General features: G+C 54.3%; 8 protein-coding genes across 8 annotated transcripts; 3 read left to right on the top strand and 5 right to left on the bottom strand.

Moving 5' to 3' along the window:
• Positions 1-2,017: 2,017 nt before the first annotated feature.
• Positions 2,018-3,708, top strand: EsH8_IV_000286 (uncharacterized protein; the record flags this gene model as incomplete). Its single annotated transcript, XM_083265176.1, has 3 exons — positions 2,018-3,136; positions 3,190-3,618; positions 3,685-3,708. The coding sequence occupies 3 exons, from the start codon at positions 2,018-2,020 to the stop codon at positions 3,706-3,708; spliced, it is 1,572 nt and encodes a 523-aa protein (XP_083124071.1).
• Positions 3,709-5,304: 1,596 nt separating this feature from the next.
• EsH8_IV_000285 (uncharacterized protein) lies at positions 5,305-6,643 on the top strand (the record flags this gene model as incomplete). The annotated part of the gene is made up of 5 exons (XM_083265175.1): positions 5,305-5,505; positions 5,569-5,605; positions 5,682-5,752; positions 5,808-5,989; positions 6,058-6,643. The coding sequence occupies 5 exons, from the start codon at positions 5,305-5,307 to the stop codon at positions 6,641-6,643; spliced, it is 1,077 nt and encodes a 358-aa protein (XP_083124070.1).
• A 94-nt stretch (positions 6,644-6,737) lies between these two features.
• On the bottom strand, positions 6,738-8,066 carry EsH8_IV_000284 (uncharacterized protein; the record flags this gene model as incomplete). Its single annotated transcript, XM_083265174.1, has 1 exon — positions 6,738-8,066. One exon carries the CDS (start codon positions 8,064-8,066, stop codon positions 6,738-6,740), a length of 1,329 nt encoding a protein of 442 aa, XP_083124069.1.
• A 2,459-nt stretch (positions 8,067-10,525) lies between these two features.
• EsH8_IV_000283 (Zn(II)2Cys6 transcription factor domain-containing protein) lies at positions 10,526-12,653 on the top strand (the record flags this gene model as incomplete). Its single annotated transcript, XM_083265173.1, has 2 exons — positions 10,526-10,575; positions 10,811-12,653. The coding sequence occupies 2 exons, from the start codon at positions 10,526-10,528 to the stop codon at positions 12,651-12,653; spliced, it is 1,893 nt and encodes a 630-aa protein (XP_083124068.1).
• Positions 12,654-14,344: 1,691 nt separating this feature from the next.
• EsH8_IV_000282 (uncharacterized protein) lies at positions 14,345-16,413 on the bottom strand (the record flags this gene model as incomplete). Its single annotated transcript, XM_083265172.1, has 2 exons — positions 14,345-15,204; positions 16,113-16,413. 2 exons carry the CDS (start codon positions 16,411-16,413, stop codon positions 14,345-14,347), a joined length of 1,161 nt encoding a protein of 386 aa, XP_083124067.1.
• Positions 16,414-17,601: 1,188 nt separating this feature from the next.
• EsH8_IV_000281 (saccharopine dehydrogenase (NADP+, L-glutamate-forming)) lies at positions 17,602-19,881 on the bottom strand (the record flags this gene model as incomplete). Its single annotated transcript, XM_083265171.1, has 13 exons — positions 17,602-17,640; positions 17,700-17,815; positions 17,868-17,983; positions 18,076-18,164; positions 18,283-18,541; positions 18,600-18,684; positions 18,777-18,815; positions 18,922-19,004; positions 19,125-19,248; positions 19,301-19,321; positions 19,389-19,670; positions 19,730-19,809; positions 19,868-19,881. 13 exons carry the CDS (start codon positions 19,879-19,881, stop codon positions 17,602-17,604), a joined length of 1,347 nt encoding a protein of 448 aa, XP_083124066.1.
• Positions 19,882-21,080: 1,199 nt separating this feature from the next.
• EsH8_IV_000280 (uncharacterized protein) lies at positions 21,081-22,185 on the bottom strand (the record flags this gene model as incomplete). Its single annotated transcript, XM_083265170.1, has 2 exons — positions 21,081-21,933; positions 22,004-22,185. The coding sequence occupies 2 exons, from the start codon at positions 22,183-22,185 to the stop codon at positions 21,081-21,083; spliced, it is 1,035 nt and encodes a 344-aa protein (XP_083124065.1).
• A 1,269-nt stretch (positions 22,186-23,454) lies between these two features.
• On the bottom strand, positions 23,455-24,823 carry EsH8_IV_000279 (TauD/TfdA family dioxygenase; the record flags this gene model as incomplete). The annotated part of the gene is made up of 3 exons (XM_083265169.1): positions 23,455-23,618; positions 23,686-24,412; positions 24,506-24,823. The coding sequence occupies 3 exons, from the start codon at positions 24,821-24,823 to the stop codon at positions 23,455-23,457; spliced, it is 1,209 nt and encodes a 402-aa protein (XP_083124064.1).
• Positions 24,824-25,300: the final 477 nt, after the last annotated feature.

Genomic DNA, 25,300 nt, shown 5'->3' with positions numbered 1-25,300 from the left:
TCTCTTAGCTTTCTATTTTACTTCCTATTCTTGACATGCGGTTATATAGACTGTTGTTTTAGCGCTTAGTAGAGGAGTACTGGTACGTTAAAGTCATAAGAAACGGCATGCTTTGGGTTGCCTCGATACTGCGACATTATGAAACCCTTTTATATTTGACTTTTGATTTTAATATATCTTGGATATAATTTCGACTATGGATACTAGTTTTTCTCCGTGGCTCCCGCATGTCATCAAGAGACCATGGTAGTATTGGATCACACGTTCGAATAACCATCTAGCAAGCATTGAGTCGATTTTATCAAGGAATTGATGCACGAATGAGACGTCCCGCAGTATGAATCCAGAGTCGCCTTACTAGCTCTAGAGTACATGTTATCAAATATCTCAAAGGTAAATAAACATTGCAAAAAATCTTGCTCTCTTCGCTACACGTTTCTCGTTTCTACTCGGTGCTTAAGGCGTACAACAACGTTCCCAGAATTTTTATGACATGGACGAAATAATAACCACCAGCTGGTATGAAACTACATCAAGACTGGCACCAAAAAACAGGATGGGGCATCAGCTTAGCCTTTGATCTTGAAATAGTGAAGTGGGGTATTCTCCTCGCTGCCAACTCCGGTAAATCCTGATGAGTCTTGCTAGCCCATCGAGAAAATCGTTGATAACAAACGGCGCGGAGTAGATGATGACGAGCGCAAAAAAGATGCGGAGAACCCAGGGAAGAGGCTTGTGTTGACGTGCTATTATTTCAAGGAGACGTATGAAAGATTGCGTCTCCGAGAGCCCAATGGCACGCTGCTGCGCCGCCGGAGGGTTTTCGGGAGGGGTTTGTGAGCGCGAGTCGCGAAGCAGCGGATGCTTTTCAGAGTCCATTTTGACAGTGATCTGGTGAAGTGTTAGAGACGCGAGCATCTGTTTGGAGGAGGCAGTAGTAGCTCACACCTGGATGATGACAAGTCACAGGATGGCTGCTTTGCTAACGGTGTCTCGAAATATGCAAATGTCAGGCCTTGAGACCTTTAGCTACTCCGAGAATAAAGGAGAAAGTTGGTAGTGCCTGCCAAGACCATATCATTTGGAGAAAGGTAAGGACAGAGATGCGTTGGAAGTCATGAATGCAGGTAGTTATACGAGGTAGAAGCGCAGCTAGCTGACAAAGATCTTTCTGAAATGGCGGACCAATGGCCTTGCACGGTAAGCAACCCCCACTGGCTTAAACAAGAGACACTGCGTGGCAGTGAAGTAAATCCACGAAGTTATAGAAATGCTGATTTGCCAACGAAGTTGCCAATGCTTGGCTCCTCTTCGCGTAGGCTGCCACCTTCGTGAATCTTGAGGTGCACAACCCGTGCATAATTTATGCAATCTGACCCGTGCACGAAGTCGAGGGCTGCTTGGACGCAATTGGGTTATTCCCCGCGGGAGATATCTAGCCGACTTGCGGACCCCTGCTCATATCACTCCGACAACCCCTGTGTTGGTCTTCAAGCCTCCGGTTGCGCTGAGAAGCAGCTGGAGTTTCCCAAGCGCCGGCGAGTTTGTGATAATCAAGGGATTTTTTACTTATCGTACTCATGCAACATGATCCATCATGTCCCAAACGTGAAGTCCCCAAGCGCAGTTTTCTAAGTGGCAAACGCAATCCTGACTTATCGTGACCAAAACTGTACGGGATTTAGAGTCTTTGTGTTATTCCGATGCCAGTGCTTTAGGGAACACCGACAAGCAGAATTTTAGCAATCTAATCATCGAGCAATTTGCCGCCGATTGTGGGGTTTGGAAAAGGGAGTGTTCCGAGATAAGACCATTGAAAACCTCCATTTGCCGATGGTCGGATGTCCTCCGATAGATAGTCCCCACTAGCCCAGCAGTTTGTACAGAACGCTGTTGATAAAGGCTCGAAATCTCCCAAACTCCTGGAGAAGGGGATCTTGTTCTCCTCGTTCAATGCAACAGCCCACCTAGTGAACCCAAGTGTTTGGTAACTTCAGGCTCCCCCGTCTGCTCCAGAATGGCATCTAACGAGGCCCCGGGTTCCGACCCGGAGAAGCGGGTCACATCCGGCATCGACCCCGCCACCGGCCCCTCCCCCGCCGACGATGAGATGGTCTCGAAGCACCATATTTCCGACGAGGCTGGAGCGCTCGCCACTTCGGCTCTGAACTCGGCGCCCCTCTCGGAAGAAGAGTCCCGTTCACTCCTGCGCAAATTGGACACTCGCATCCTCCCGTTCCTGTGCATCACGTACGCCCTGCAGTTTATCGACAAGACCTCGCTGGGCTACAGCTCCGTCTATGGCATCATCCCCGATAACAAGCTTGTGGGGCAGCAGTATAGCTGGGCAAGCAGCATTTTCTACTTCGGCTACCTTGTCGCCGAGTACCCTGGTGTCGCCATCCTCCAACGCTTCCCCGTCGCCAAGTTCCTGGGCGTTAACATCATTCTCTGGGGCATGATTCTCATGACCACGGCAGCATGCAGCTCCTTTGCGGGCCTGGCGTCAGTGCGGTTTCTCCTGGGTGCCACGGAGGCAACCATTTCTCCCGGCTTCGTAGCCGTCACCGGCATGTGGTGGACCCGCCAGGAACAGGCGGGCCGCTCGGCGCTCTGGGTGTCCTTCCTGGGCGTCGGCAGCTTCATCGGCACGTTGCTGGCCTACGGCATTGGCCACATCACCGGCTCATTGTCGCCGTGGAAGTACATTTTCCTAATCCTCGGTGCCCTGACGACGATCTGGGGTGTCATCTTCACCCTCTTCGTCCCTGACAGCCCGGCCAGGGTGAAGTGGTTGACTGAGCATGAGAAGGTTGTTGCTGTGCAGCGAGTCGCAGAGAACAAGACGGGCACGGGCCGGAGCAGAACATTCGTCAAGGCACAAGTTATCGAGGCGGCGAAGGACCCCGCGATTATTATCCTGGGACTCATTTCGTTCGTGAATGCTATCGCATCCGGCGGGCTGGCGTTTGGATCATTGATCATCCAGGGGTTCGGGTTCAGCCCCCTGCAGACGACTCTGATGAACCTCCCACTATCTACGGTCCAGGTTGTTACGCAGCTTGGAGCCGGCTTTTTGACCAGCAAAATAACCAACTCTAGGTTGCATATTGGCACGGCTGCTATGATCCCCCCGGTACGTTGCCCCTGTCCCGGTAAATGATGCAACGGGACTGACTGGAGACTTAGATTATCGGCACGTGCCTCATCAACCAGCTACACTTGGACAACAAATGGGGCCGCCTCGCCGGCGTCTGGCTGCTCGGCAGCTACCCCGTTGGTTTCATGGTCATCCTCGGCCTGCTGTCGACCAACATTGCCGGAAGCACAAAGCGCTCGGTGGCTTCGGCCTGGGTCTTTGTGTGCTACTGCATCGGACAGATCTCCGGCCCCCAGTTCTTCAAGAGCAAGGAAGCCCCGGCGTACCACAACGGCATCGTGGCCATGCTATGCGGCTTCTGCCTGAACCTGGTCCTCAACCAGGTGCTGAGGTTCATCTACGTCCGAGAGAACAAGAAGCGCGATAAGATGCTCGAGGGAAAGTCCGCGGACGAGATCGCGGAAATGCAAAGAGAAGGCGAGGTGCTGGGATTCGAGGACGTGACGGACAAAGCCAACGTGAGTTTGAACCACCCTATCCCTGGTTATATATCCTACGACACATGTGTACTAACACTCTTCAAGCCTATGTTCCGGTACGTTCTCTAAGGCGATGGCCAACAAGGCCATTGTGGCCGGTATTCTAAATGGAAGAATAAGAGTTAATGTGGACTTAATATCAAACGGGGTGGCGACTTGGCATGTATTCTGCGCAAGTTGCACTTCGAATACTGAATAGTAGTAATCTAAGCGAGCAATAACAATCGATGAGCTTCATCATAATTATGTAAAGAGGCCGAAACCTACCCGATTCTGACGGAGTAGGTATGGCGCATGGTTGTCTCATCCACCTGCCAACTCAATAATTGTCCCCCCAAATAAGCTAGATACTTCTACTCTCTTGTCAGGATCCGATTAAGGCATGGTAAGATCTATTAGTTAGAAGAGTTAAACTCCATGGGGGCATGCAGCCTGCCGGCAGCTCGGATAACATCCGCCTCATGGGGCGGCCATTGACGAGCGCAGAGCTGCCCACTTTCTGTCCGAAACCACTGGGAGCACAACACCGGCCAAAGAGCGTTCCGAGCGGATTTGCGCTAGTAGCCGAGGGCCATTGCTTCCTGGGGGAGGGAAAGGGGGGATGCCACATTCCCTCCAAGGACAGAAGGGTTACCAGATGGTGGGCTTAAAGTGTCGAGGCCGAAGGCCGGTTGAAACTAATAGAGATTAAACGAAGGCCCAAGAAATCAACAATATAGTCTTTCTGATCGGACGACCGCCGTATTTACTATCCCAGGGTAGGCGGCAGCGACTTGCAAGTTTGCTGCGTGTTTGCTTGTCGCAGCCATGTACACATAAATTCTAGCAATCCGGAGCAAGAACCCCCATCTGACACATCTCTAAACTACATCCGGTCACGGTGCGTGGATTGAACCTTCGAAATCCAATAGCTCAGATCGAAGGGCGGGCAGTGGGGCGGGCTCATGAGGGCCCAATAGTCTGGGCCAAAGCCGGAGCCACGAATTATCATCTTTGTCTGCATCCATTCCCAACTTATTTTTCAATCGAAGAATTTGCAGACCGTCGCCGTAGTGCTGGCTTTGATGCTCCGATGTTGACGTAAGTGGATATATTCGCAAATGTCTAGCTGCTGCAAGCGCAATGGCTTTGTTGCTACAGCTTTCTTTGAAAATTCCAAGTGCTTTCCGTCCGGGCCAAGTACGTGCTGTTTTCCCGCACACTCCCAGAAAACTGCCGAGATTTTAGTCTCGGCCCGAGCTCGCCCAAGACTCACATACCTATCTATCAGGCTAGTCCAACAATCGCATGTCTTTTTCCGAGGAGGAAAACGCGATGGCGTTCTCGCGCACATGGCATACTAACTAGTACCAATCCGTCTGCAATAATCATACATCTGGATTTCTAAGACACGTTCTTTCAGCTTTCGTGCAGCCATTGTGGGCGCCATGGATCGAGAGGCGCATCCGTAAAAGCTATTCTTCATAATAGGGGGCAAGTTAGCTTCGTGGAAATTTTCTGGAAGATTTTAGAAGTGAATATATAGGCTCTGCAGCAGGGAGCTCGTTGAAAGAAACACGTTTCATTATTTGACTCGGCGTAGAGGCCGTCACAGAAACCCTACCATTGAGGTTTTGGATCGCGACAACGACACACCAAAATCCGAACCGCTACGAGTCCGTCACGATGAGGATCCCACCTCTTGCTGTCCTTCTGGCATGGCCACGGCCAAATTACATCAACCCGGAAAACCGTGGCCCCGGTTTGCTCATCATCGAAATGGTCTTCTTGGGCATAGCCACGATATGCCTGTGCCTGCGGATGTATATCAGGATATTCAAGATCCGCCAAACTGGGTGGGATGACTGGCTCATGGTTGCAGCTATGGTAAGCTATGTTTACGTGAAACTGTATTCATGCCCGGAAGTAACTGACTGGAGTTTCTGGCAGGTGTTCTGTATTGGTGTCACAATCTGCGTTATTCTTGGTACGAACCATCCCGGCCGAACGAAACTCCCACTGCTTGGGTGAGATCAATAACTAACGCTGTTTTGGCTGGCTAGCTACTCAACTATATGGATGGAACCTGCACGTATGGGATATTCCCTTGTCGTTAATGAAGCAAAGTCGCCAGGTAAGTTTGGCAGGTTTTCCGCGATAGGCACTCAATACTGATAGGCTCGTTGAAGATTTCCATGGCTGCGCAGACTCTCTTCCTCTTCGCTTCCTGCCTCTCAAAGCTCTCCATTCTTTCGAGCTACCTGAGACTTGCAGCCCCTGGTACTACATTTCAACGACTGACTTGGGCGACGGGAGCCACCGTCTTCACCCTGATGTGGGTCTTCCTTATTCTGCTTTGGACGCAGTGCAGGTGAGTTTCTTTCGCACAACCTATGATGTAAATAGGTCGTTTAAATGGCTAACCCGTGCTGTTTTCAGGCCAATTTGGCATTACTGGACTTTGTTCGCCGACTGGGGGAACTGCATTTCAGAATGGCCGCCCCTCGCCGGCCAGGGAATCACCACTGTGTTGACCGATATTGCCGTCTACCTGCTGCCAATGCCGACTCTCTTCAGACTTCAAATGCCTCGGTCACAGCGCATCAGCTTGATAATTCTCTTTGGTCTTGGCACAGTGGTTGTGATTGCGGGAATCATGCGAACCTATTGGGTTCTCCGCGTCGAGATTCGATACGTGGAAGATCCTTCATACGACTTGACTTGGGATGGTTTCAATATCTGGGTTTGGACCGCCCTCGAGGCGAACCTCGCTATTGTCTGCGGTTGCGCCCCGACACTTCGCCGCTTATTCACCACCGGCAAGGAAGCATCGCAGCCAGTCAACAATTCGATAATGACAATTGGTTCTTCCGGATGGAGGAAGAATAAAGGGTCGAAGGGCTTGTCTCAGGGCACTCAGGACGAGGATGTGGAAGAACACGTACTCACGAACTATGAGTCTCGGGGTACGAATGAAGCTTCGGTGACAAAATCGGTGGATATTCAAGAACACCATCATACATGAATGGTGAGGCGCTGAATGATGCTTAGAGATAGCGCATGGGGGATCACACAGTTATATCTTCCTTGAGAGCGGGCATTATGCCCAGCCAAATCCGTTAACAGGACCAACACACTGCCTCACCTTCCGTGTCACAACCACTAACACAGAGACTAGGCGCCCCTTGCCAACCAAACAAATTCTTGAGAGCTTGGAGGGCATTACCCCATTTATTGTGTTCCAACAAGCAGTCTGTGAGCTCAATGCGCTTCAGCTCCTTAAACCGTCCATCCTTTAGCTTGAAAGCGAAATCCGCCAGGGCCACTTGTGTCAGTTCCTTGAAACAGTCCCGCACGCGGGTGATTTCAAGGGTCTCTAGGTTTTCTGGAATCAGCTCGTCTAGATTGTTGACTACAAGGCAATCGTTTGATTGGGATCGGCAGGTGAAGCTGTTGGAATCAATGCTTAAACGGAGCAACTTCACAAAATTCTGTAGGGTGTCAATGGTTTCATCGTTTCTCAAATGTTCGTCGCTATCGATGGGGCTGAAGTCGATGACCAAAGTGCGCAGCTGGCGATGTAGGTCTGGAAGCTGGACTTGCGCAGGTCTGTTGGCCTTATCGCCAGGGGTATAGGCAAGCTCGAATTCATTACTGAGGATGTGGCATAGAATCTGAGGTGTGAGAAGGGGTTTTTTGGAGGTAGTCCTTCCTGGGACCGTAGAGAGGTATTCGAAGTGGGTGATGTTGGGCGTGGCCAAGAGCACGTTCTTCATGCTTTTGCGGTCCATCGAGCAGTTGATAAATTTGATACTTCGCAGATTCTCGAGACGACAGCCTTTTGGAATTATGTACGAGTAGGAACTGTGAACCTCAAGTGTAGCCAAGTTTGGTACTCCCCCTAGCAGAATCCTGTGGCAGTCGAAGCTTCGTGCCTCGACTGACAGCAGCTGTATTTTCAAGTGACGAAGGTTCGGCAAGAGGCTGGCGTAACCGTGTTTCTGTCTTCGGGCCCACGTTTCAAGCAATTTGAAGCTCCATTTGAAGGCAAAAGTGACATCCAGCGTTACCAGATTCGGCAGATATCGCATATAGAGCTGATTGATGTGCTCGACAATGTGATCCCATTGCCCGTTCTCCAGGCGACACTGGTTCCACCCGGGAGGGAAGTCAATGTCAAGATCGCCTGAAATCTTGTTGATCCAAGGCTCGCAAGTCATTGACTCCTGATCCTTCGACCATTCGTAACCAACGGCGCTGTTGCGATGCAGGTTGGTATGGAGGTCTGCATGACGCACGAGCTGGAGACGGGTGTCATCCGAGGCATCGTGTAATTGATTGGGGCTGCTGGTATTGGGATCGAGTGCCTTGAGAAATTTGAGGGCTTCGGAAGTGTGCCGGATGTGGAAATAACCGAAGTAAAGCATGCAACCTGCCACGTCATGCATCATGCGACAGGTTCTCATCAGACGAGCTAGAGATACCCGACATTCGAGGGCATCGTGTTCTGGCTTGGAATGAGAGTGCCAGGTCTCATGGCGCTCGTCCTCCATCGTTTGCACCAGCTGTCGACATATTTCCAGCAAAATCTCCGCTGGACAGTCAGTAATCCGGGCCATATTATGGTCGGGTTGGGCTGGTACGATGCCGAACTTCGGCGGCTAACGGTGTGTTCTCGGACCCTAATTGAAATACAACAACGGCTAGTGATTACAGAGCAGGAGTTTTTCTTTTTTTATCAGGTATAGATTCGAAAAATCCCCGTCCTTACATCGATAGGAGGCCCCTAGGGCTTTCATTCATGCCACCGTCCCATTTCTTTGAAGAGCACTGAGGTTCCAAAAGCAGGGTCACGGTAGATATGCCTGCACGCTGATTCCGGCAGAATGTGATGTAAGGAATTTAACCACAGCCGCAATAGTGCTTCAGCTCTTTGTTCGAGATTGGTTTGAAATGAAGACTGCATCCGCAGGGGTGCGAATCAATCAGGACTGGGCTTGCAAAATGCGAATAGGTCCTTTTTGCTTTTGTTCGTCTGCGAGCATTGAGTGCTGAATACCATACATAGCGCTACATTGCTACATTTTCCTAGTGGTTTACTCGCGTTTGGTGATACAAAAAGGAAAGAAAAATAAAAAATTATAGAACCCGTAAGAATGACTATGTCAATCGAGGTGAGGATTTGAGCCTCACGCGGGGGTCGAACCCGCAACCTTGAGATTAAGAGTCTCACGCTCTACCGATTGAGCTAGCAAGGCGGGTCTAATGATTGTTGACAATCAGCGACCGTCACAGCTCAAGTTCTGCGATCCTCCACACAAGCAATGCAATCAGAGTCGTTTGGCATCCGTACCAAATCTTCATCTCAATCCAGATTTCTTGAGCGTCGTTACCTCTTTTGCTGAGCACGAAGATTGTTCTCTATCCGTCGCGTGTCTTGGCTTCTTGGCGCTATATTGCCAGTCCCAGTTGTCTTAAAATGACGTTGTGGCTTCTGTAAGGGAGCATGGGCGCACGTTACTACTTTCAGCACTTCAACTTTTTACAATAACCTCTTCGGGTTGTCAGTACACTGGGGCCGCGAAGAGTCAAAGACGTTCTTCCTCTCTCTTCAAAAGTTGTATTTTGTTGAGCCTTCATTCTCCTGCCTGGGCAGACTAAACCGGCCAGGATCAATTCCGCAGACCTCGGTTCGGAAACAAGCCAAAAAACCTCCCAATTTCCGACGTTCAACTAACAAGGCACCAGCGATTCTCGAGCTTCCATCAAATCAAACCAAAACTTGGCTAGGGAAGTACCTACGTATCAAAGCCAGCTTTGTTTCGGAAGGGGATTTTTTTTTACTTCATGCTGACCATTCAGGCATCTCGAAGAGAAAGACTGAGAACCCTGTCTCTCTCTTGCAACCCCGTATGCGAAAGGATCGTGATCATGCCAGTAAAGTATTTTGATTGGGTTCGCGTTGATCCACCTCTTTAAGCCCGTCATCTGCTAATACCAAGCGTTAAGAATGACCCTTGACATAATGGTAACCCCGTCCTTGACAGAGTACGAGGTAGCGCTCAGTCATCTGCCGATACTCCGTAGCTCACTCTGAGCGGGCCGAGGACTGTCGGAAGACGTGTCTTAAGAAAATAGGCTCCCGACAGGGGCATAGACGCAAGCCTTGCCTGCATCCATCTCTTTTGGCTGTCTTACTTTGCGTGTTGCCATTGGCCAGCTGTCATTGTAGCTGAGCTGCCCACGGCAGGGTCTAGAATCCAGACGAGTCCAGACGCTAATTCCTCAATTCATTATCCGAGCCCTAACAATTTAGCTCGTGACATCCGATGGTCTGATTTTAATCAGTTGGCCACAACGGCGGCGAGGTATTCCGCCCCGCATCGTGGATAGAAAGAGGAGATACAAAGTGCGACCTCAAACAGCAGCTTTTTGCAAAACGACTCCTTTAGAGCAGCCAGTCTTTCTGCCGTTTTGCCGCTCGCCAAACCCCGGCCTCAACGCCAAGTCAGGGTTGACCAAAAATAGCGCCATGGTCAGCCAGAGCAAGGTTCTCAGGTGACCTGCCTAGGGGAGCAAAAATATTTGACATTGAGGCACCACGGTTGGTGGGTTGTCGCGGCCCCCAAATTGCGGAGGGGACTGACGCAGGGAGGCGGAAGTGACACCGCGCAACCGCGCCCGCCCACCCGTGCAGGACCATCGAGCCCATCAGCCTCGGTCGCTGGTTCACCGGCGCGGCTGACTGATCTCTGCCCCCTCCAAAACTTGAAACATACCTTTTTTCGAGATCGCCAGAGCCTCTTTATAGGCCAATCCGGACTTTGCAACAACCCGCAGCTCTGCGGCTGCTGACGTGCCTGGCGCTCGGAAGCTCAGTTTAAGCTCGCGGGCCGGAACAGGCATAATGACACGAAAGGGCCAGCCGAAAGTTCGGACCGGCTGCTTGACCTGCAAGTAAGTGCCTGGCCGTCCTTCTCCTTGACGTCGCGTTGTGTTCCATGACTCAACCCAACACTATGATCTATTTCTCGTCCTGGTCGTATGACAGGCACTGAACTGGATCGGCGCTGGGTCCAAACGATATCGGCCAAGTTCCCGGCCAACTCTGACCGGCTATGTGTCCGGACGGTCATATAACGTTAGTTTCCACCCCTGAGGACCCAGTCTAACACGTCACCCCTCATAACAGGTCACGCAAGGTGAAATGCGATGAAGCGAAGCCGGCATGCGTGAGGTGCACCAGCACCGGGCGGAAATGTGAAGGTTATGCGGTCGTGGTGCCGAGCAATCGGGCCATCGCCCGGGCCCGGTCACGGACGACGCGGTTGAAAGAGGCTCTGGCACAGGCCAGAGCAGGGTGGGAGGGAGAGTCGGACACGGCGGCCTTGGACCACTTTATCCAGGACGTCGCGCCCAAGCTGCCGCAGAATCTTGAGAACCAATTTTGGAACGTCTTTGTGCCGCGCATGAGTAAGTCGGAGCCCGCCATTCGGCATGCCATGGCTGCCATTGGGAGTCTCCTTCCACAACGAACATCGAGTAACCCGATCGAAGGCGGCAACCCCGAAGCCGATGGGCATTACGCCCAGGCGTTGCGAATTGCGGCAAAAAAGGTAGTATGGTCCGAGGCGGAGGCGGTCGATGACCAGACCGCAACTGGCAAGTCGAGAGCCGAGAGTAAATCGTTCAATCTCTCGGTTGGTGTTGATTCTCCCTCCAGTTTATCTTCTCCTAGCCACTCCTCGGCCGGCCCGTCTTCGGCCATCCAATCTCCAACTTCTCTCACGCCGGGAGTCTCAAACATATCGGAACTCGTGGCGACAGACCGGCCGGAAAGTCAGGGACCCAACAATCCTTTCGCATCCCCTACAAGCCAAGAAGACGAGGGCGACGAAGACACGATGCAGCACAACGATGTAGACGTGGTCCTCTCTTGCTGCATACTCTTCATTGCCACAGAGTTCTTACGCGGCTGTCTCGACATTGCGATGAAGCATCTTGCCAACGGCATCAACATCCTAAATAATGTGGACTACGACGAGCTAGAGCAGACTACGCTTGACGAAATAGTTCCAAAGTTTCATCGCCTGAATATCATACAGCTATGCTTCTACGACAAACCGGGTTTCCCGTCACTCGATCTCCAACATGGCCCGGGGCTTAGGTATAACCTCGGACCCTTTGACAAGAGCAGCAGCATCTACCTACCTAAACGCGCCATCGACCCTATAATACTCGACGCAATACGCTATATCCGATCGGCAGACCCGGGCTCGCAAACCGATTCACGTCTCGCGATCCAGGGACCCGCAATGTCCGACGAACAGACCAACATCTGCTCAGCTTTTGAAAAATGGCATACGGCTTTCTTGGCCTTCATCGAGGTTCCACGGAAGGACACGGACCAGCATTTACCCAAGCACCAAGGGCTTATCTGCGCGGAGACGGAGATGAAGTACCAGACGGCCAAGATCTGCATCAGCGTCTGCCGCTCCCACGACGAATCCGTCTACGACTGCTTCAAGGATTACTTCCGGCGGATCGTGACGCTTGCGGGGCTGATTCTGGAAAGCTGCCCGGACGCCGCGCCCGAGTCCACGGAATACAAGTTCGAGTTCAAGACGAGCTACCTGCCGCTGCTGGAGTTTGTCATTGCCAAGTGCCGGTGGCTTGAGATTCGGTATCAGGCCTGGCACATCGTCTGCGAGCTTGCCATGGCGCGGAAGGAGCCGGTGACGCTCGGGAATTTGCATCTCGTCGGGAGGCGGATGATAGAGAGGGAGCACAACGTCAACATCGAAGAAGTCACACGGGAAAACGCCGGTCTCTTCTCGCTACCGGCCGAGGAGATGCGCGTCAAAGATTACACCACCGACCCCCGGTTCTCGGACCTAGTAGCAACCGAGGACGTCGATATGGATGGGCCGGCAAAGGTACAGGTTCCTTATACCCAACGGCTGCTTCTGCGATGTGGCAGCTGCGAGCTGGACGACCTTGCCGGATGGATGGAGGGGAAAAGGCCCCAACAATGACATTATCATTCAGCATGGGATGGAGACACGACTCATGAGTTGGCATTCATTTCAATTTGATCACTGCATTCGGTTGCCATATATTTGTTATATGGCAAGGAAAGGCTCCCGTGCCCTAAGTGGCAAGGTCAGAGCATATTTAGCATAGCCCTTTGCGATTCAATACCTGGATCCTATATCAATAGACCATGGCTAGCTCAACTGTTCTCCGTATCCCATCGGTAAGAGCAGCTTCGGTACATCTACATGTTTTTGGTATCCCAGGCGGCCCTTGTGGAAGGACCTCGGCCAACATCCCTCGTTACAGTCAGACGGCTCCCCATCCCAGGACTCTAGAGGGGCCAGACTATCTATTACCCTTATCAGAGCAGACGGTTAGAGTCATGAGGCATAAGGGGACCGCCCATTCAATCAACTTGGTGTGGTCTCCGAAGAGGATCGACGTTTGCCTATGTGATTTGATTCGATATGAACAGCACTAGGTATCGCCCTCGAGTTTCACTAGACTGACTTTACAGATTGTAATGTTCACTTAAGGTTTCTTACGGCATAGGATCAACGACGTGTTTGCTTGGACAAACCTAGTTGAGCTCAGATACCTTACCCACGTCCAGTAAGCCGAGTGAATCTGATTGGATCAACGAGCTTTACAGCCCTACTATATTTCCGTGTCATCTGGGGCTATTCATCCGAGCTGAACGCTGCACGAATTCCTGCAGCTACTCGGCCGGACCGGAGGACATGGAGATGCGGGGTGCCGCGTCTGCTGGTTTATCATCCGGTCATCCCAGCAGTTTCGGGTCCCACGACTATACAAAGGATAAACTTCCCTCGCCACCCGTAGACTCGGATTAACTTTTTATTCTATCTTTATAGTATCTGCTCTAGTTTTGGACCGTTGAATCGTCGTAGGTCAAAGTTGTGACTGCGCATCTATCTCTTCCCCTCGTTTACGGTATGCCCTGTGGGGCCAATTCCCAACCACCTATCTAACAATGTTGAGTAACTGTGTTAGTTGGGTTATCCGTTGCCTAGAGCTAGGTAGGTAATTGCGCTGTTAATCCAAGGCCTTGACGCAACATAGGGATCGGAGAACCGCCTGGCTTAGTAATGTCTCGCAGTACGCCAGTGGATGGGATGCGAGCCGCAGTTTGATTCGACCTCGGTCTTAGTAGTACTGACGAGAGTTCAGATTTTCCATTCCGTAATGTCTTTGCACCAGCTGGCAGAGTTGCTGTCTTGGGTGGGGTTTGGTGACGTCTCGGGGAGGATCTCAATACACTTGAAGGAAGCCAAGTCTCCAAGATCCGGCTCGATATTGCTATATTGCTAACCTCACTGGAGTACATGTCACAGCTGTGCGACGTATACGAACGAAATTCTAAACTGCTTCTGCTTGACAGTACATGTCGGCCTAGGCGGCTCTTCCTAATATGCACAGATGGCAACTACACACAGGTGGCACGAGGGCCGGAACCCACGTTTGACAGCTTGCAATGGGCGACGATAAATAACCAACAGGGATGGGCCGCGATTTGAACAAGCCCGGCAAGGCGCAGCCACTGATCGCCAATTCCCACGCAATTAGCCTTTTCTTGCGGGGAACGTTTAAATTGTCGGCCAATCTACCCGTTCAATTGGATGCTACGCAGCCCGGTCTACGCCAAGGGAACAATCTATAAATGACTCGTCTAGGAGCCAAGCAACTTCGCAGGTAGGCTCTCCGTGCACGTCGCCCGCGCAATCGGACGGCCGGGAATGGTCACCCTCGATGACGCTTTGCAGTGGTGCCTCCCGCACAAACCGTGGTGTTTGGGAGACCGTCTGTGGCAGTGGCTTTCCATCCCGCCGGCTGCGGGGGGCCCGAACTTCCTCGAGACGGAACAGTACTCGTGCCCGGGAGGCACCCACCCGCTCAGGTGTCTCTGGAGTTCGCAGCGCGAGAAGCCGCACATCTCGCACCAAAACCGTCTGCGGGTCCGGGTTGCCGAGCGCGAGCCCTCGTCGCCGCCCTCCGCAGCGGCTTGGCTTGTTAGTTCCCCGGGCCCCGGTGGGCGGCGGAGCAGGTCGCCGGCCGCGCGCCACGCCCATTCCAGATCGTTCGGGCCGTCTCGTGCGGTAGACAGCGGCACGGAGCCGTGGCAGCGCCGGTGGACTTTGTAGAAATGGCGGTTGGCTAGCCCGAGGCAAGTGCCGTCGAGGAGGTCGAGCAGGTCCAAGATCATTTCTTGTATTTCGGTCGGTAGGCCTGCAAGAGTCGGTATCGGACCGGAAGTACGAGCTGGTCTTTCTGGCTTGAAGCCGACCTGGGATAGGCGCTGATGCGTTGAAGGCGTCGTATGCGGGAAGCGAAGGAAAGGAACCGGAGAAGGCAGGGTGTAAACTTGGCGGAAGGGAGTAGTGCAAAGTCGCGGAGCGAGCGAGACGGGCTCTCTCCGTATGCTCTTGTCGAGTTCCCTTTCGTGCGTGTCTTCCATCATGATCCGGAGTTGATCGCCGCAGGCTGCCATGTCGTAAACTTGTAATGTGGCCATGCTGAAGAGCACATCCACTTTTACAGCATTCAGTAATTCGAGTAATGATTCCAGTTCAAGACAAGAGGTGACGAGAAGTGAACCAAGCCTTCCCCAGACATGCCTTCTTTGAGCTCTACTTAAAGCAAACCCTCGACGCCCGTACCCCGCATCGTGACTCTCTGCTCCGGGCACAGCATGGCCGGGCGAGCACAACTCGGCCAGGCAACTGCATCGCGGCCCAATTACAATCGATGTCACGACGTCCGACACTACTGCTGCGTGGGTCCATGCAAGCCCGCCGAACCCGCCAAGACGGCTGGCCACCTCGCACGGGGGGGGAGGCTGAGGCTCGCATCGTGACCACCGCGGCGCGAGCCTCATCGCGGTATGCCCTGCGACGCCGCCGCACACGGCCGTCTACGCGCAGGAGCAGGCCCCAATTGTAGTGTCATAGGTATTGTCGACCCGGCGTTTCTGAGCCACGATGCCGTGACGGAGAGTGGCGGGCTGCTCGGGCTTACTCCAACCGTAGAATGATCATCGGTGGCTCGTGGAGAGACCTGCCCAATCATGGCCGATGTGGCGTTTTGCCCTCACCGACAATGGCGGGCTGTGCCTTTTCGACATCTCGAACACACGTACTTGCTTGTGAGACACAAACTGTCCGCACCGGGTTAGAAGAGCCCAGGTGTGTGTAGGCTTGACTGCAAGTAGGCAATACATGTGGACTGTGAGAACAGGCAGCTGGTATATCGGTAGAAGCCGGAGCATCGTGGAACCAGCCCACCCGCGTGACAACATGATTGAAGGGCATCCTAATGGCGGCTAGACATTTACATTTGTCAAGGGATATGTAAATACCTCCCGCTCCGGCTTTTTTGTCCCAAGTCTCAGAATCCGACAGTTTTGCGACTAGAAGCAAACTCGCTGCTGATATCCTCACCCCAATCCTCCCTCTTAATCTCATCGGAGGGCAAGGAGCAGACCGCGGCCCACTCTTCCCGGGTGTATATCGCATATCCAACCGGCTCAACCAGCGACCGTTCGGGGTCATACACATAGAACCTGCGCGACAGGGGCTCGGAGAAATGGACGGCCGCAACTTGAACCCCCTGGCCTCCACGACCCGTCATGGTCGGTCGGTCGGCCTGGGCCATGGCGGTGACGCGCTCGGCAACCTTTTGCATCTCGTAGTCCCGCAGCTGCCGAGCGCGTTGGAGTTTGCAATACAGTATTTTTGACATGCCCTCGGCGGCTTCTCTAGAGGAATCATCTGCCAGCAGAGTAGATTAGCGGGCGGGCAAGGACCCGGGGCGGGGCGTGTAAAGGTGCGTACAGAAGATGCCTCCTGGTTCTCTGCCCAAGTACTTCCGACCCGCGGGTGACTTGGTCTTGAGGCAAGACCGTAGAGAGGCGGCGCAGGGCGAGTGGCCGTGGCAAGGACTGTCAGCCATCTTGCATAATGAAGAGACGCCGTAGCTGATAGGAGGCGAGAGATGTGTAAAACCAGAACCCGGGATGAGCTCTTGGAGGCTGCTCTCTACTTCTCATGAGGGGGAGAAGCTCGAAGCAGGATAAAGTTGTACAAGTGTACGGTCCTCGAGTATCGTTGAGTGAAGGATTGGCACAGTCGCGTTGCAACGCTTGAGTGTTGCTGAGGCGCGATGGATAAAAGGCTCGATAGGTTAGGTCTTGTTCAGACGGCAGGTCTAGGTGAATCGCAAACGAGACGCGTTGGACGAAAAATTAAGTCCTGTTTAGACAGCCGGGCTAGGTGAAGTGCAACTGAGGTAGTCCAGTACTTCAGACGAGAATTGCTGTCACGTTATCTGACTGATTCCTGCAAATTTCAGAGGCTTTGAGTCAGAGGGGGGGAGCCTGCTATTTTTCTAACTGCAGTGAATGCTCGTTCAAATCATTCAGCCGTACCCCCTTCACAAGACGAGGAGGCTGAAAAAAAACCACTCCCTGATTCCTGGCACGATAGTCTCTGCACCTCGTCTCCAGGGGCGCCTCCCGCCCAGCATCTTCTGGGTGAACGTGTGAACTGGCTGAGGCCCATGTTCAATGCAGATCAAACAACGACAAAAAGCCCCCAAAGTGATTCTAGCTTCGGCAATAATCCTAGGAGTAGTCAAAGATCATGACGGTATCGATGAAAGGGAGGCAAAGGCGAGAACATATCAAGCGTGGCGGTGTAGGGCGGCATTATGATAAGATACCCAGGAGGCGGTACCGGTCGGCAAAAAGTGGCGGGGTTGATTACCCCTCCATCATTAATTAAGCATGCGGTGGAGGGGTAGCGATGTCACAGGCGAATAGTGCACGGCAAAGCAGATGCGCGCAGTCAAGCTCATATGATGAGGAAAGCAGAGTGTGACTTGGTATTCGGTCTTCTTCTACTGCTCTACTCAACGATCGACTGTTACCAATTAAGCAAGGATCTCCTCCTTGCAGGCAATGCCGTATTTCTAGATTGAGTCACAGATTAGCATGCTGAGCCCGGTCACGGAGGGATGTGTGTATTTACCTTGAGCTCCTCGATCAAGGGGTCGTTGATCTTGCTGCTCATGGGGGCGAGAACACCCTTCTCGGAAAGGGTTCCGTTCAAGACCTGCTTGACGGCAACCGCGCAGGGAATACCAACTGTATCCAGTTAGACAACGAACATAGCCGTTCGGATTTGGGCAGTGCTTACCAAGCTTGGCCATGGCGGAGTAACCGTTGGGCTCGGTGCTGCCGTAGTCGACAAGGGTGGAGAGTCTGGTCTGCTTGCTGCCATCCTTCAACTCAACCTCGAACTTGTGTTGCAGGCTTTAGAGTGTTAGCATTGCGAGTATAAGTCTCGGGTTGACGTGTCATGGCACTTCAATCCACTCAACCCAGTGTGGGAATTCTTCACTTACATAACGAGATCGCGCTCGCCCTCAGCGAACTGCATCTTCTTCTCAAGAGTGGCGCAAATGGTGTCCAGGGGGTTTCCTCTGGGGATAATCTGCGACCCAACGCGTTAGCAAGAATGACCGATTGAAACATCGCGCCGAGTACGATTTGCGCCTGGCTGCAGCAGCCAGGGCCCCAACGCGACGGGGGTGCAGAACATGGGCACTTACGTTCTCAGAAGAGAAGATTCCAAGCCACTTCAGGCCGGCCAAGATGTGCTCCCGCTGCTCGTCGTCCTTGAAAGAGGCCTTGGAAGTGACAGTAGCAATCAGGTCCTTCTCCTCTGATGAGGGAGCACCGATGATCTGCTGCGTGACCTCCTTCCAGGGACGCGCCTCCTTGCAGTAGCTCTGCTCCTCGTCCTTGAGGAAGCCAATGTCGACAAGGACCTTGACGAACTCAGGGAAACCGGCGTAACGCAGAGTACCTCTGTGTTTGTATGTCAGTGGCCTGTGCAGACACTAAGCATCTGATGTTGAGAGCGTACCTGATGATGGTCTGGGCCTCGGGGATGTTGTAGCGCTCCTTGTATCCGGTAGAATCTCTGTTGGGGTATGCGACGGTAGCAAATCCTGCGACGCACGCGGGTCAGCGTCAAGAACGGCGGCAAAGCTCATGTAGAAGACCACGTTTGTAGAAACGCTGTAGAAATGGGATAACATACCAGGGTAGATGTGGTAAGGCTTGGCGGTAGCCATGAGATCTTTATCATGTTATGTTAGCATTTGCGTTTACCTGCCGAGGACCGGCTTGCTGCCCCCATCCGTGACTGTCTGGAGGCGCCGATGCTCAGTACGGAGGTTTCTTACCGGGGCCAGCGACGTTGACAACCTTGCCAGCCTGGTAGAAGCTGGCAGAGTTTCTCAGGGCGAGCAGGACACCGCGGGGAGACCTTGAATGCCGTGTTAGCAACATGATCGCAATCACTGCCACGGCACCCATGACAGGGTGCTGGAACGCATTGGCGGCAGACCATAGTATGATGAATGGCCGCCGGGGGGAGGGCTCTTACCAAGAGAACTTGTATCCCAACGGGTTTCCAGAGCTCTCGGGCGCGGGAAGACCTCCGCAGTATGACAGGAATGACGTGATCTTTCCGCCCTCCTTGTGGACCTCCTCAATGGTCTTAACGGCGTCTAAGTGGAATCAGTATTGTATGCTTCGTTCACATCGTGGGTGGCGTCTTACAAAGGTGGTCGATACCGGGGTCTGTAGAAGAGCTGGTTAGCTTGCGACGAGTACGAGGCGCGTGTTTGGACGAAGAAGGGGAACTCACCAAGACCGATCTCGTTCATGACGGTGATGCCGGCATCCTTGCACTGCTGGTCGAGCTCCAGCATAGCGGGCGACACGTAGCTAGTGGTGACGACATGCTTCTTCTGGCGGATGGCAGACTTGATGACGGTGGCGTGGAAGGTGTAGGGGATCAAGCTGATGACAAGGTCGTGCTTGGCGAGCTCGGCGTCGAGGGCATCGTCGTTGGTGACATCGAGCGAGATGGGGGTGGCGTTCTTGACACCGGCCGAGAGAGACTTGGCGGATTCGAGGGTCCTGCAAGCTGCGGACGTGTCAGCGGGATGGTCGCGGAGCGCATTGGATTGGCCGAGGGGGACGTACCGACGGTGACGGGGATTCCCGACTCCGCGAGGATATCAAGGGTCGGTCTCGTGACGAAACCAGCGCCGAGCATCAACACCCTAATGGCAAGCTGTGAGTTTGTGTGCCCAATTCAGCGCAGGGCGGGCCGTGTCTTACTTCTGGGGCGCCATTGTGAATGTGAATGTACAGGCTTGTGGTGGGATTTCAAAATTGACCGTGTGTAGTCAATGAGGGGAGGTGTAGCTTCGACGAATCCTCACTCAGTGTGGTTTGTGATGTCGGCCTGTCAAGACTGCCCCGCCGTCAACGAAAATTTCGAGGCGGGGTTGTACCCGACATCGGTGAGTTTGCACGGTATGGCGTCAGAACTTGCAATTAGCGAGGGGCACTCCCGCCTGTTCCCGTATCTGTTTTACCGATATCGGTATCTGGCTAGCGGTTGGGATTCCGAAAAGCCTTACTGCTATGCAGTAACCGAGGAGCTGTGGGTTCGAATGCGACCAGTCGACGGCCTGGAGATGTCGGCGTCGCAGCGAACCCCTTAACTACGTCAGCTGCTTGCTACACTGGAAATGTCTCACATCATATCCACTGATAAGTACCGGCACGGCAGCCCACAAAACGATGCGGGGAGGGGTGAGGAGGGGCACCGCGGGTCGCAAAATAAATACGCTATTGACGAACTGGGGTCCTGTTTCGCCGAGTTCTGACTGGACGGGAACAGCCCTATCTATAAGTCCTGGTGGGGGTGACTTTTTCGTACTTTTCTCGTCGACAGCACTGCGCTGCCGTCGGGATTCGCCCATGCTGTTAGCAAAAAGAAGTAGCGACCTCTTTTCTGGTGTATTTCTTTCTATTAATGTGTGTTTTTGAACAATTTTTTATATCCCTGTATTTGCATGTTGTTCGATATGGCCGACCGGTGGCAGGACTGCCGGCCGCCTAATGCACATATAATCGGGTACCCAGGTTGCGTTGCGTTGCCGGGCATTCGTGTAAGACGCCATGAATTTACCCCCCATTCGTTCTACATGGAGTCACTAATGAAGAGAGTCACTAATGAGACTGCCGTACTCCCATACATAGCGCGCGCCCGGGAAATGTCCCGATTGACTGCCCCTGGCAAGGTACCCGGCTCGCCGCCCTCGCTTACACACTCGCCCCGCTGGCACGAGCCGTAGGCGGCAGGTGAGCGATCCCGGCGTCGCGCCTAAACCCGCACGGCTATTCCTGGTGTAAGTAGAACAGCCAGCACCGCAAGCTCTTGCTCACTAAAAATTCACCGCGGGAGAAATGGGACGGGATTCATTCTTTTTTGAACGTTGAAAAGGGGGTATTTTTTATTATGTGTCATCAAAAGCATCAAGCATTACATGCCGGAGTAGGCGTTGAGGGCCAGCTGGCCGCCCAGGTGGGCGTACAGGACGTTGCTGCCCGCGGGGATTTCCTCGTTCTTGATCAGCTGCATCATGCCGGCCAAGCTCTTGCCCTCGTAGACGGGGTCGGTGATGAAGCCCTCGGTGCTCGCGCCGAACTTGATGGCGTCGATGGTGACCTGGTCGGGGACGCCGTAGACGCCGCCGTGGAAGCGGTCGTCGAGGATGATGTCCTCCTCGGTGATGTCGGACTCGTCGAGGCCGATCTTGACGCCCGTGTTCTTGGCGATGCGCAGGACCTGGTCGAACGTCTGCTTGACCGTGGCCGAGGCGTCGATGCCGATGACCTTGCGCTTCGGCGAGCCGTTCTTCTGGGCGAGCTTGAAGCCGGCGACCATGCCGGCCATGGTGGAGCCGGTGACGGCGCAAACGATGACCGTGTCGAAGAAGACGCCGAGCTCCTTCTCCTGCGCCTCGACCTCGAACGCCCAGCGGGCGAAGCCGAGGCCGCCGAGGGGGTGGTCCGACGCGCCGGCGGGGATGTAGTAGGGCTTGCGGCCGGCGGCCAGGAGCTCGTCCTTGAGGTTGGCGACGGTGTTCTTGTGCTCGATGCCGAACTTCGAGGGGTCCAGGCGCACGTCGGCGCCCATGAGCCGCGACAGCTGGAGGTTGCCGACCTTGTCGTAGACGGGGTCCTCCCAGTCGACCCACTTCTCCTGGACGAGCGCCGCCTTGAGGCCGAGCTTGGCCGCCACGGCCGTCACCTGGCGGGTGTGGTTGGACTGGACGCCGCCGATGCTGACGAGGGTGTCGCAGCCCTGGGCCAGGGCGTCGGAGGCGAGGTATCTAAGGGGCGCCGGTCAGGATGCGTGCTACGTGTAGAAAGGGGTTTGTTTCTAGAAGAGGGATGACATACTCAAGCTTGCGGGTCTTGTTGCCGCCATATGCCAGGCCCGAGTTGCAGTCCTCGCGCTTGGCGTAGACGTTGACCTTTCCGCCCAGGGCGGCGGAAATGCGGGGGAGGGGCTGGATGGGGGAGGGGCCGAAGAGGAAGCTCTCGCGAGGGATGCTCGCAAAGGGCTCGGGGAGGAGAGACATGGCGGGCGGTTGTGTGAGGAAGAGGGGGTATCAAATAAAGAAGTGAATGGGATAAGGATCTGAGAAAAACAACACAAGCAAAGAGAAGTATTACAGCGAAAGACACGCCTTTAATAAGGAGTTGGCGATGCGCCGACGAGAGCGACGTCGGATGGTTGAGGCCAAGACCCGGGGCCCTGACTCGGCGGGCGAACGCGGGCTGGTGGAGATAGGATTGCGATGGTCCACCGTTATCTGCAAAAGGATCGCGGGGCAGCTGACGATAAGGCGAGGTTCGAGAGTTGCTAGTGATGGTTTGGCGCCGTGAAGCTGCTGTAAGGAGATACTGGGTGGTTTTTTTTTCCTCATCAAAATTTTCAGATGTGAATTTTTGAATAACACCTTGGTATAATAGAACCAACATACGCGGCGTTCAGTGCAATGGAATGCTCTTTGCATCTCCAAATGTCATGTTCAGTGCCTGGTTGCCCGCCGCTGCCCCTCCATCCGTGGCGTTTAGGGGACCTCCCGCCCCCTGCATCTGGCGAGACAACTGCCCCTCACTCGCTACATTGGGGACCATTTGGCGGGGCCCTTCACTGGTCTGGCCAGCAACGACCCCGCGATGATGCGACCGGGAAACTGCGGGATTCCGGGAAACTCGGAAAACTGCCGTTCGCCGCGGGAAACTTCGCCGAAGCCACCGCACTCGCACGTCTTGCGCAATCTCCCATAGTAAGGGACCGAGACACACCACAATCGCACCACTTTCCCGACGGGCAACTCTTGACTGCGCGGTTTTCCGCAATGCTCCCTACTTTCTCTCTCACACGGGCGAACACAGTAGCCCCTCAACCGTCTCAGCAAAACCGCCCAAAGACATCACGAGACAATTACATGGTACGAACAACACCCCGCAAAAATAAAAAAAAAGAGGATCAGTAGATGTTCAAATTTTACTTTATTTTCATATTTGTTCATGCGTCGCAGAGGTATCAATCACTCTGGACGAGATGTGTGTGCAGCTGCTACAAACGGTCTTTAGACCGCACCAAAAGACACTTAGTGTTTTCCTCCCCAAACCCATCCGGCCCTCGACAGCGTCCATCTCTCATCCATGTGCTAACTATATATATATGCCTGTTTCATTTTTCGAGATGAACGCGTCTTGCCGGTCCCTTCATTTTCAATCATCGCTTTTTAAATATCATCATGCACGAGGAAAGCTAATACAACGACCAAACCCGCTCAGGCAATGCTCCCAGCGCAGCGCACCAGAGAAGCGCCGCTTTACTCGGCGTCCAGCGGCGCCCTGGGAGGGACGTTGTTGACCTGGATGCCGCCGCGCTTCAGCTCCTTGCTGTCGGGGAACGGCAGCACCCATCCGCCCTCGGTCTCGGGCGTCGACAGCCAGAGGCGGAGGAGGTGACGGCGGGGCGCGGGGGGAGGGTGGTCTGGTTCGTCGCGTGTTAGCCCGGATCCGTTTCATCCCGCACTCATCATCATCATCTGGAGACTCACCCGTGTAGGCAGTTCTGGCGTGCAGCAAGTGCGCATTGCTCAGGAACTGGATGTCGCCGACCTCCAGGATCATGTGCAGCGCCAGCTTCTGGCAAGTGTCCTCGAGCGTCTTGAGCGCGTGCAGCTGCTCCTCGCTCAGCGGCGGGATGACGCCCTTGTCCGAGAAGCGCGTCAGCGACCGCACGTAGTACGGGTCCCACTTGCAGTAGACGCGGCGCTGGCCGCCGTTCTCAATGTAGAAGACGGGCTGCCGCGTCCACTCCTCCTGGCCCTCCGACACCTCGCCCTTGCGGTCAAAGTACCAGATGGGCTTGGTCAGCGTCTCGGCCACGTCCGGGTGCGCCCGCTGCAGCTCGTTCCACACGGCGTGGATGCTGACGAGGTCGCTCTCGCCGCCCTCGGCCGACCGCTGCACGCACAGCAGGCCGACGAGGTCGCCGTCGTCGGCGTGGAAGAACTGCCGCGCCGTCGTGCGGTAGATGCGCACCTTGTCGATCTGCGTCGGGTCGTCGCCCACGTCCTTGACGTGGCCCAGCACGTGGCCGCGCCCGTTCTGCGACACAAAGTAGCCCAGGTACGTGCCCAGGCCCATGTACCCGACGGCCGTCTTGTGCGGGCCCCACTCCTGCGCGGGGAAGCCCTTGAAGAGGATGAAGCCCTTGCCGTTGATGAGGTCCTCGCGGAGGGCGATGAGGCGCTTGCCCAACGTGGGGAGGGGGAAGTTGCTCTGCGCGGGGTCGTGTTAGTCCCGCACCGTCTCGGAAGGAGAGAACCGCCGGGGGGTCCGGCAGGCGAAAGGGGGAGCGCGAGTGGTACATACCTTGGAGATGCCCGTCAGCGGGGTGTTGCTGGCGATGAAGGCGTCGGATGTGCGGCCGAGCTCCTCGACCTCCTCCGGGGTGAAGCGGTGCGTCCACTTCTCAGGGTGCTGCTCGAACTCCTCCTTTTGCCAGACGGTCGGCCCCGTGATCTCCTTGGGGAACTCCTCGTACGGGCGCAGGGCCTCGTAGAGGGGGTTGTGCTGTCCCGACGTCCGGATGCCATCGGGGAAGATGTTCCGCGGGGCATCGTCGTTCTTGCCCTTCCAGGGACCCTGGGTGGGCTGGACTGGCTCGTCAATGAGGGCTCCCGGCGCCATGGTTGCTTTTTATCTCGGGGTATCAATGGGGAGGGGGGAGAGGAAGTTGTGGTTATCACACAATGAGAAGAGGGATGTGAGAGAAACGAGACAACGGGCGGGAAATGAATTGAAGGAATTTGGAGAAGAGGAAACTGCAACGGTAAAAGGAGATTGATCTACCCCTCATGGCACGCAAACTCTCTGGCGTCCGCGGGGGGCCCTGCGCTCTTTATCGCCGGCCGACCATGCCATTGGGATGGGGGCGGCGCTTTACTGTCGAGCTCGACGCAACAGATGGCGTGCTCAGGGACCCATATCGCGATGTCGTCCGATGACGCGAGACAATATGGGTGTGGGGTTCGCCGATCGGGGGCGCCCCGCACCGCCGGCGCCAGCAGTTTCCTGTGGTGCTCCGGCGCACGGCAGCGAGGCCGGGGGTCGAATTAGACTTTTGTTTTTTTTCCCTCTCCCTTCCGGCAGTTGGAAAATTTCTCT

Source organism: Colletotrichum jinshuiense, chromosome 4 (assembly GCF_051148585.1).
Source record: "Colletotrichum jinshuiense chromosome 4, complete sequence".
In the NCBI taxonomy this organism is placed as follows: Eukaryota; Fungi; Ascomycota; class Sordariomycetes; order Glomerellales; family Glomerellaceae; genus Colletotrichum; species Colletotrichum jinshuiense.
The sequence above is the reverse complement of the archived record's forward strand: the minus strand, read 5'-3'. Positions and strand labels throughout refer to the sequence as shown.